This window comes from Monopterus albus, unplaced genomic scaffold (assembly GCF_001952655.1).
Source record: "Monopterus albus unplaced genomic scaffold, M_albus_1.0 scaffold42.1, whole genome shotgun sequence".
Taxonomy (NCBI): domain Eukaryota; kingdom Metazoa; phylum Chordata; class Actinopteri; order Synbranchiformes; family Synbranchidae; genus Monopterus; species Monopterus albus.
The window spans coordinates 1,406,972-1,417,841 of NW_018127922.1; the positions used below are offsets into that span (position 1 = coordinate 1,406,972).

General features: G+C 38.8%; 1 protein-coding gene across 1 annotated transcript in view; it reads right to left on the reverse strand.

Annotated features, from left to right (window-relative positions):
• lars1b (leucyl-tRNA synthetase 1b) overlaps positions 1–10,870 on the reverse strand; it is a 21,488-nt gene that overhangs the window by 6,792 nt on the left and 3,826 nt on the right. The window contains exons 8-25 of the mRNA XM_020599739.1: positions 10,423–10,486; positions 9,953–10,041; positions 9,594–9,819; positions 9,303–9,390; positions 8,220–8,296; positions 7,891–7,944; positions 7,613–7,753; positions 6,937–7,014; positions 6,639–6,724; positions 6,231–6,296; positions 5,961–6,043; positions 4,933–5,071; positions 4,048–4,260; positions 3,551–3,608; positions 3,110–3,173; positions 1,724–1,907; positions 961–1,051; positions 567–707 (exon numbers count right to left, since the gene is read on the reverse strand). Coding sequence (XP_020455395.1) covers positions 567–707; positions 961–1,051; positions 1,724–1,907; positions 3,110–3,173; positions 3,551–3,608; positions 4,048–4,260; positions 4,933–5,071; positions 5,961–6,043; positions 6,231–6,296; positions 6,639–6,724; positions 6,937–7,014; positions 7,613–7,753; positions 7,891–7,944; positions 8,220–8,296; positions 9,303–9,390; positions 9,594–9,819; positions 9,953–10,041; positions 10,423–10,486 — 1,942 coding nt within the window. The remainder of the gene's footprint in view (positions 1–566; positions 708–960; positions 1,052–1,723; positions 1,908–3,109; positions 3,174–3,550; positions 3,609–4,047; positions 4,261–4,932; positions 5,072–5,960; positions 6,044–6,230; positions 6,297–6,638; positions 6,725–6,936; positions 7,015–7,612; positions 7,754–7,890; positions 7,945–8,219; positions 8,297–9,302; positions 9,391–9,593; positions 9,820–9,952; positions 10,042–10,422; positions 10,487–10,870) is intronic.

Genomic DNA, 10,870 nt, shown 5'->3' on the forward strand with positions numbered 1-10,870 from the left:
TGTATGTAGAAAGGGAGGGGGCACACCACCTTTACAATAAAACTAGCCACACTCCACATTAACTGGGCATGTGCAGGAATCCCAAACTGATGTGTGCTCTTTAGCTAGAGGTGTTGAACACGTGACTAGAGAAAACACCGGTTGTGGGGCTTTTGTTGTTGCTAAGCGACAACTGAAAAACCCATCTACAGTGTTGCAACACTTGTTCATATTCATAAATTGGAGTGTTAAAAATATTCTGGGCGCTCAGTGCTGTGGGGAGCATACAACAGAGTGTGCATTCCTTTCATACTGATGAAAGAGAGAAGCCCATAGTGTGATGACAGGCTCCCGGTAAATGAGTGTTAGTAGCTATTTCACATAGGTAAATGAGCTGTGAGACCAGCACTGCTACAGGACTAGGCCACATGAAGCCATTTTGTTTCTTACCTTGTTGATGAAATCAATGTCAATGAAAACAGGAAGCTTAAAGCTCGCAAGGAGGGTGAAAGTCAGATCTGAATCCAGTCAGAGCACAAGGGCACCTCAGAATATGTACGATGCCAAATCTATATGCTTCTTCTTACCTTGCCCAGAAGACCCCAGGTGTATTCACAGAGGTGCGGGCAGATGGGGGCCAGCAGCAGAGTTTGCCTCTCTATGAACTGGAAGACCAGGTCTCTGTGCATGCCCTCGATAGCCAGCTCACGATACTTATCTTTGGCTGCCTGCATACAGACATAAAAACTGATGAAAGGTCATCATTATTCATGACTATTATGCAATTCCTCAAGTATCCAGGGAATTCATAATGAGATTTGATTGCCGTTTTGTTTTCCTCTAAGTGTATAATCTGTCACTACAATATACATAATATCACAACCTGCTTGTGAAGGTTGAAAATAATGCTTGTCTTTAAGATATAAAGATGTTTAAACAGAGTATTAAAGGGCTGTTTTTACAGAAGGACATTTTATTTACCTGAAACTCAAAGAAGCCACTTTTCAGAGCCTCCTTGTACATCATCCTGTCATAGTGCTGCTCTGTCTTCAAGATGCCTGCATTCATCTCACTAGTCAAGACACAACCCATTTCAGTGTGCAATGTCAGTTTACCATTCACTTTTCAGCACTGAAAAGTAAAGTCATGAAGGTAAGAATTTTCCAAAGGAATCCAAACTGGACTGGTTTACATCTAATTACCTGGTTTCATTGCTAGTTTTTGAGTGCTAACTGACCACAATGCATCTTATTTTTACTTACAACAAAATCAACTCATCAAAGTTTTAATAACTTATAAATCTCCTAATCAATTAAGTAAATGACCAAAGTAAAAACCCAAACATTGCTAGGTTTTAGCTTCTCCAGTGGGAGCATTTCTCTGTCAGTGATAAATAAATCCTTTTGGGTTATTCAAACAATAAAAGTGACTGTAAGAAGACCCTTTGGGGTCTTCACCTTACAGTGGTTTGTCTGACACACTGTACATTAAACTAAATAAATAATACACATTCAATTTTAACTGCCAGTACAAGTTTCTCGTGTATATTCTTGCATCCACTGACACTGCAAAAACCCTGTTATTGTTGTTCAGTTATTAAAGATGAAATTCCCAATCTGCCTGATCTACAAACCCCTGTATACACCCTTGCCTAATGTGGTAATTAAATTTTAATAATTTATGTGAGCTATAAACCTCTGAACATGTCAAAACATACCCCCTCTTAATGAATTCTGGAACCTACCTGGCAAAGACCCGATCGTTGAAGGTGTTGGCAGGTCCTGTCCTCAGGTTGTTCTGGTTTGCAATCATCTCCTTTACCCACTCCACCCAGGTATAGAGGCGCAGGATGCCAGCATCAGCCATGGTCTCGACAAAGTTGGCATCTTCCACTGTATCGCCAGCATCTGCTAGAGCCAGGCGCATACCTGAAAAAGGAAGTGGCCAGATGTGTTAAAACAGCAGGAAATACAGGGTACAATATTGTGGGTTTGATTTATAATTAACATTTCAGAGCAAAACCTTTGCATGACCAAATGTCTCCTTTCTCACCGTCGTCTTTGTGATTTGCTCAAATTAAATAGTCAACTATATACTGTATTGTCCCTGTAATTTTATGGCACACATGGAAACACACCGTCTTTTATCTTCTGCAAAATGCTTCTCATGAACAAGGCCAAGTTCACAGGCTTTGTGGAAAATACTAGTCTGAGAAAACGTATAATACCGAGCAGACATGACCCCGTACTCTTACACAGAAAGTCACCTTAATATGTATCTCCCATCAGATCATGGTGTTCTTTACTCACATGACAAGACAACAGACATCTTTTCGGAACATGAAATCAAAGAAGGGAGGAAAAAAAAAAACAACAGCTCAGAGGAGAGAGATGGACTAGTTCTTATGTATACTGAGGGCAGGAGGGATGGATATCAGAATTAAAGGGCATACTCTCCAGGTACCAATGGAAAAAGATCATATAACCATTTTCGGAAACTAATTCTGGCACTGTACATCAAATCTCATTCTTGGTCTCAGAATTCCACTTTGCCCTCCTCTCAAGTTCCAATAAAAATTTTATTTTAAAGTCTACACTTTTGCTCTTTCCTCCTTATCTTGTCCTGTAGAGAGACCAACAGGAAGAATGTCCTTTTCACAATGACATGCAAATACATCATTTCTTTTCCAATAAAGCTGTTGGGCATTAATCAGTGGCTTCTAGTTAAGAGATCACAATGAATATACTGTGCACTACCTTACGGGTCATACTTGATTAAGGCATGCGTAGCAAATTATTATACAGAAACTCTTTACTTACAATGATGTATGATCTGACACAACAGATCACAGCACCCAGTGTCAACACTTCAGCCATTTTATGAAGACTGAGCATTTTGTGATTATTATCATCCAGGCATAAAAGATGTTTATAGTATAGTATAAAATGTAATGGCCCATGCACTATGAAACCACACATCAGCTCTAAATTTATGCCTGATGTGTTATTCTCCCATGCTCCAATGAAACACAACAGATATTGGATAAAAAAAATAAAAAAAAAATTAGGAGAGAGAAGGAAAAAAGGCCTAGAACATGTAATGAGATAAATCAAGAAGAAGCTCAATGTACCATCTGCTGAGAACTTGTCAACTGCTTGGCTGAGAGTGAGGAAGTTTCCAGTTGATTTAGACATCTGGTGAATGGAAAAACAGATGTTAGCAGACAGAATCTCTCAAGTATGCCCACCCACATAAGTTCACTACAAAACAGAAGAATAAAACCAGTGAGTCACAGACTACATTTAAAACTAGAGAAAAAGCAAAAGTGCTAATCAGCAGCACAACAGCAATCAATATTTTTGACAGGATCATACACAAGTAAATTACTGGCACATAAGAAGAGTACATTTTAAACAAAATAGGTTTGATAACTATGTCTAATTAATACTTCAAATCTAGTCACACACACAGGACTAAAAAGACGACCTCAGAGGGGACCAGATTACTTCTCCTGTGACTATAAATTACTACCAAATAGAGACATTAATATATACAAATTAGTATTTCACACCTTTTCAGAATTGAGGAGCAGATGTCCATTGGCTCGCACTGCCTGTGGCCACTTAGTACTGTCGGTGATAAAGAGCAGTCTCAGTGTCAGCATCGACATCACCACTATCATTAAGTAAATGCTAATCCAAAGTTGCTGCTCCTCCAAACAAAAAATAAAAAGATCAATATCCTTTTAAATTACACATTTACCATACAGAAAATACAAGTGGTACTGCTCTTCTCATCTACCTCTTGGTAAGAAAGCGAATAAATGCATTTGCCAAAATGTCAAACTATTTTATTGGAAGTCCATTAAAACTTGCAGAAAAACACCAGCTAAGAGGAAAAGAAAAATCCATAAAGGACAACAAATAAAATTAAGGTCACACTTTGTTCCTCAAAAACAGATCCTCTTCTTAAATCACCTGACTGTTTTGCATTGCTTGATGAATATTCAGTAGCTCCTCATTTGTTGCTTGTATACTCTGTATGGGTAAGTCAAGTAGCCAGACTTACTTGTCCTTGGGCCACATGGCCACATGGTTGTACAGGTAGTAGGACAAGTGGTTGGGCACCAGGTCTTTGCCAGACGCACGGACGTCCACAGGGTACCAGTACTCAAACTCCCTTCTCAGCCTCTGTAGATGCTCTTTAGGGATGTCTGTCTTGGGAAAAGGAGCCGTTTTAAAGAAGATAAAGTCCCACACCTCTCTGGTCATCTGCTCCGGCCTGTGGAATGGAAAAAAAGAAGGAGAGAGAGAAATAGAATCCGTCAGTCAAGTCAACATTTTTGCTTCCAACTCCATACTCAGTGCCTACAATACTTGGACAAAAATTGCAATATAACATCCTCCTAAGCTCCACCACACACTAAAGTCTGATCTGGACCCAAGTATTACTCAGGATCTGCTGAATGTTCAGATTTATAGGGCTCACGGAAAACTGACTACTGTGAGACAAATAATGCTACCAATTTAGACCAAGATCAAATTGTGACTGAACCTCTGCTGATTCAGTGTCAACTGATTTGACATTTCTTCAAAAGTTGCTGAGCTAGATAATAAAGAAACTCGCCATTACTGTAATACTATTCTTCTTGAATAACTTTCAAAGTGATAATACTATTAGTATTATTCCAAATACTAGGGGTAGGTTTTCATGGTCAAGGAATCATATTATGAGGGTCAAACTATCATGGGAATAATGATTTTAGGTGTAATGGCATTGTGGGGAAACAGATCAGCCTTGGCGGAGGATATGTAAACTCTGAGTGCTGTATAGTAGTTATATATTAAATTTTAGTCTCTCTCCATCAAGTGAATCGCATTTGTATTTGACAAGGACAAGAAAAGAAAGGAATCAAAAAGTGATGTGTATGCTTTTGTGTACGTGTATTCATACTTAATGCCCAGTGGTGAGGCTCCCTGTCCGTTAAGCACACCTCCCTGGAGGAGGTGGGCCACGGTGTAGTAAGCCATGTAGATGGTGGAGTCTGATAGTGACTCAATCAACCACTGCTCGTCCCAAGGCAGCCGCGTTCCTATGGTAACCAGGAGGCACAGACACACAACCAGAAAACCCAGAGAGAAAGACATGCACACAGTCATGAAGGAGAAAAAAAAAGATGAACAAAAAGAACTGTTACCTGCTCTGTATCTTCTGCCACAAATGCAATGCATTCAAGTTTTGGCTTTCTATGCAGATTTCAATGAGAGCTTTCTCCAGCTTTCTGTGGTTGAATAATTACTGTGGGAAGTAGCTACATGCATAAATTAGAGAATTATTTAATATTAAAATTGACAGAAATCACACCCTGATTTTTCTTGAAAATAAAAATAAGAACTTTCTTTTGAGCATTTTAGAACAGAACATAGAGATGACAAATAACTTTAAAACATTACTCAGTTCTTTTTAAAACTCACTAGGCATTAGGTTTACACACTGGATATTCTTTGTGACTGGGGTACAGTCCATTATCTATAGCCAATAGATTTTTCTGTATGAAAAAATAGAAATCTAGTCAATCCAATCAGCATACTACACCAGCAGTCTGGTATGCCGGTTGGTTTGTCATGTGTGGGGAGATGTCTACAGTAGGAGTTGACAATGGGCCTAAACTGTACTAATCTGGCCAGTACTGTGTGCCAGCTGGCCTTCAGTCTGCATCTATTCCTGCATGAACAGAAAAGCAGACTGTTGCTTTATCATCAGTCCTCTGTCTCCATCTATAGACCAAAAAGTCAGCTATACTCTGGCTCTTTGGCTGGGTGCTAAACTTAATCCTAATAAAATAAACTATTTTACTTTTGACAGAGACAAAGATGACAGCAGCCTCAAATGTATATATAAAACTCAATATGTATATGTCATCCACAAAAACCCTCAGTGTGATTCTGACACACACAGAATCAATAGAGGCAAACACTCACCAAGTCCGTAGGTACGAGAACAGGCATGTTCCTGTAGCCAGGCCAAAGTTGCCTCAAAGTTTCTCCTGGTCTCTTCACAAAATCTGTGCAATGTTGTGCAAAACAGAGAATATAATAAGTCTTAGTCTTTTCAGACTAACAACTGGCTGTAAAGTAATCACATTTATTTTTGACACACTATAATAGATTTTCTAAAGATTCCCAGGAACTTGGGAAAACACTGCATACAAATGTGGCAGGGAAGGAAATTCTATGCGTCACAGGTCTTACGTTTCCAAAGACTTCAGGGCTTCATTGGCCTGTTGCTTCCACTCAGCATCCCCATAGTCTAAATACCTGGAGGACACATAAGATGGCAAATGGCATCAGACAATCATTCTACATTCCAATATAGATTAACTCACTGTGGATATATTTAGAATTTTGGGTCTAAATAACATTTTTTTAGTCATCATTTATTCAAATTTTAGTTAATATAATGAACTCATTCAAAGACTGCATCACAAGAAAAAACAAAAACAAAAAACTTTTAACTCCTATTCAACTAATTTCTATAACACTACCATGGAGCTTCAGATCCACTGAAGTCAAATTATTTCTTCGAAGATATTACTAATGAATACACTTTATATTATAAAACCTAAATAGTTTTGTCACCAGAATTCATGTAGTACTTACCACTGGTCACAGAGAGCCACCACACACTCATCAGCTGAACGCGACATGACCTGTCTTTCTGGCTCCATGTAGATCATGGCCTCGCCCTGTGATAGGTTACCAAAACCAACATCACTAAAAATAAACAGAAATCGAATGGCATGCCTCTATCAGACTTAGCATATCAACTCTGAAATACTCAGTGCACAGGTTTAAGAAAACAGCAAACTCAGGGCATAAAGTCATTCTACAATTGTTATTTGAAGATCCTTTATTTTTCTTAAAAGACTTTTTTCGCCTCTAAAACAGAATGTCTCACCCTCTCCACCATCATCTTCTGAATGGGCTTCTTAACATCCTGAACCTTCTGCCCTTTGTAGCCATCAACCAGCATGATCTAAGACAGGAGTTCATTCACACAAACACATCAACTTGTCATTCATACTGATGCATATCTTTCACAATTCTGGCAGCTCTGCCAAGAATAAATGGGCTATATGAAGCTGTAGTGCAATCTTCAATCACAAACGATCATAAACTGCTCAGTGGGAAGACAAATAATCAGTATGAACTGTGCTCTGCTTAATGTGCTGTTGCAGACTGTGTCTACATTTCTTATTTCTTTCAAATTTACTGTTTGTTGACAGTGCAGCCAGCTGACGTTGTTTTACATAACTGGTGACATAATGTTATGACAGGAAAAAAACAGGGGTGAAGAAATAAAAATTTTAAGGCCTGTGTCTTCTTCTACATATTTAACCTGCACTTAAGCATAGTTTTTCAGTGTCAGACAGAAACGAACTATGTGAGGGCAACAAGTAACCGATATCAAGTTAATGAATAATTTAGTTTAGCCTTCAGGTGCAAATCACTTGGTTTGAGCCTGGAAGATAAGCTTCAAACCTAAAGTTAAATCCACAGGGGGGTTGGAGAGCAACTGCCTTTTTGCTGACCTATGCAGCTCTTTTTAAAAACGAAAATCTAAGGTGACTAACCCCTTCATAAAATCCCTTAAGGTAGACTTTTTCCTTGGCCTCAGCCAGCTTCTCCTTGTCATTCTGGCTCTGGATCTTCAGCTCATCACACACCAGAGGAGCAGACAGGCTTCCATAGCCTGGGATCTCTATGATAGGGACCTAACACATACACACACATATTTAGCAACTCAGAGTGAATTTGTTGTTTTTTTTTTTTTTTTTTTTTTTTTTTATAAAATTTGTTGGGTTCAGTGCATCATGACTGGAATCAAACTGACTTTAGCAAATCAGCTTACCGGCTCAAAAGGCAACACCATTTTGTCCTCAATTCCATACTTCTCTCGTAGAGCCTTTTGGAAAGCATTAACAGCGGCATTAATAAAAGGTAAGTTAACTGTTATTTGTTTTCCCTGGGGGATCGGTCCATCTGCACTTAAGCAAATAGCACAGCAGACTAACTTCGAACCAGAATTTTTTAGATCTTTTAAAAATGTTAAGTTACATATGCTAAAACACATTATAGATAACCTTAATAGATAATATATAGCAGCAGACATAATTTGAGGTATAAAGGCTCCCTGGTTGGCAGCATTGTAGAATATTAGATAAAGGTCTGTAACCTCACCTGTTTTTTCTTGATGTCTCTGAGAGCAGCGATGTCATCAGGAGCGTCAGAAGGTACACTGGTAACTACCCCAGTACCTGAGGAAAATGGCAACAAGGCAAAAGCCCAACACATAAATGTACATTATACATACTACAAATAGATGGTGTTGTCCCTGCAAAGTGCTGCTCTAGCCATTGGGAGCAACTTGGGGTACAGTGACTTGTCCAAAAACACTTGGACATGTGGTCTGGGGAGAACGGGGATTGAACCACCAACCCAAATAAGTAACAAAATAACCTTGATCTGGAAATGGATAAATGCCACAGTTCAACTAAGCTTGACCCTCACACTTTGCTATATCCCTTAAAGCCTGGTGACACACTGTGCATGAGAGACTGGTACTTATTGAAATTCTGACATTTTAACCTAGTCACTTCGAAATTCCAATTAAGGCTGTTTACAAAACTGCATGAACACGACACATGAATACAAATTGACAAGCCACACCCCTCAAGCATCCTGGACCAGAACAATATAATAGGTCTACTAAGAGAACAGAGGCACTCTGAGTCCAATTAAACCTGTTTTTGCTGTTTACAGATGTTCTCTCACAGCGCAAAAAGGCAGCCACTCCTTCCATCTGTTGACATTACAGTATCACACTAAGAAATTCTATGCTGACCTCGATCTGCTCTTTTCAGACTCCCTAGTAATTTTTCCATGCACCCCACCAAGACTACAATAAAACTGGGAGGGATAAGGGGTAAAGGTCAGTGCAGAATGTATGACCTAAAGCCACAAGAGCTGGAATAAATTAGATATAAACACACTGCCACATTTCAAGCCGCTTTTGTTGAACTATTGAGCAACTGTCAGCAAAAGTTTAAGATTGCACTTAAGAAATGGGTATAATGTGACCAAACTCATGGGTATTCTGACTGCTTTGAGCAACACTTTGAGCAGTCATTTCAATTATGGTGCTTTAATCAATATGACATTATTCTGCTTTGCAAAACCATTGAAGAAGATGAAAATAAAAATCTAACACACACTCTCTAGATTATTTTCTTGCTGCCATTTTCCCCCCAACTTGACTCATACCTTTGTCCTCCTTGATGGTGAGCATGGGCAAGGCATAGATGATCTTATAGGAGGTTAGAGGAGCACTCAGTGCACAGCCAAGAATATCCTGGAAATAAACAAAAATCATACAGAGCCTGATTGGACTGACTGTAAATACACTGCCACATTACCTGGGACTGCTTGGAAAATCTGACTGACCTATTAACAAGTAACACAAGTTATGTATTGCACAAATAAATAAAAGAAAAAAAAAATAAAAGAAAAATTCACGTGACATAGCTTGGAGCAAGAAGTAAACAAGACTATTACCTGTCCCAGGATTTCCATGACCACCGGCACCACTCCGTTGTCTCTGGTGAAGCCCTGATACGACATGTTCCTGGCAGACCTACTGGTGCAGATGAAAATGTCTCCACTGGCTGTCTCAAAGGCGACATACTTCAGGTCAGGCCTCACCCAGCAGTTGGTCTGACCGAACATGGTCTCTGGTCTCAGAGTGGCAGCCACCAGGAACATGTTTTTGCCTTTTATGCCGCTGTGGGGAAGGAAAGCATCAACACTTTTTGCTTGAGTCTTAAATTAAGACTTGCCGTTATTGTGTATCACAATTATTTGTTGCATGTAAATCCTGTCTTTGCAGAAAACTGAATTCTTGACATTAAATTTACCTGCTATAAAAAACTTTTGACTTGAATTTCGCTGTATATGGCTCAACTATCTTCATCTTGATGAGAGTGTACTCCTGAGGTCCAACTCCCTGTAATTGAAATAAAGCTGTTAGTTGGAAGATAATGAACTAGTACAATTCTCAGAAAGACAAGAGAACATTTTAAAGTAAAGAGATTCAGATGCTGTCAGTCAAAAAGTTAGCTATTCAACGTGGAATTTTCATCATCCCCAGTAAACAGTTGAACTAGGCAAAAAATGTACATTGGACTAAATCATGACTGATCCCATCGCCAAATATGTTCAATGTGAGGTGTGAAGCATTGTGGTAAATTTGCAGTACAATTATTACATGTTGATATATAATGTGACTTGAACATCTGGCAAAATTGCAAGAACACAGTCCCTTTAAATTTTTTTCATATGTAATCATATCTTTTTTACATTATTTCACTGAGTTGCATATGTGTACCTCTCCTGTTTGCCTGTCATGGTCCATGCATGGCTGTCCATCCTTGGGGGAGTAGATGGTATACCTACAGAGGATTAGGGACAGTCACACTATACAGCTGAAATAACACCTAGTGCTCCAACACCAAAGCAAACTGCCTGAGACTAAAAGGACAAAGTTTTCTACCATTGCCTTATTTTAAACTATTCACTCTGTTTTTACTCCATGGATAGAAATGACAATGGCTTGAGGAAATTGTTTCAGGCAACATACAGGTGCTGGTCATATAATTAGAATATCATCAAAAAGTTGATTTATTTCACTAATTCCATTCAAAAAGTGAAACTTGTATATTATATTCATTCATTACACACAGACTGATATATTTCAAATGTTTATTTCTTTTAATTGTGATGATTATAACTGACAACCAATGAAAACCCCAAATTCGGTATCTCAGAAAATTAGA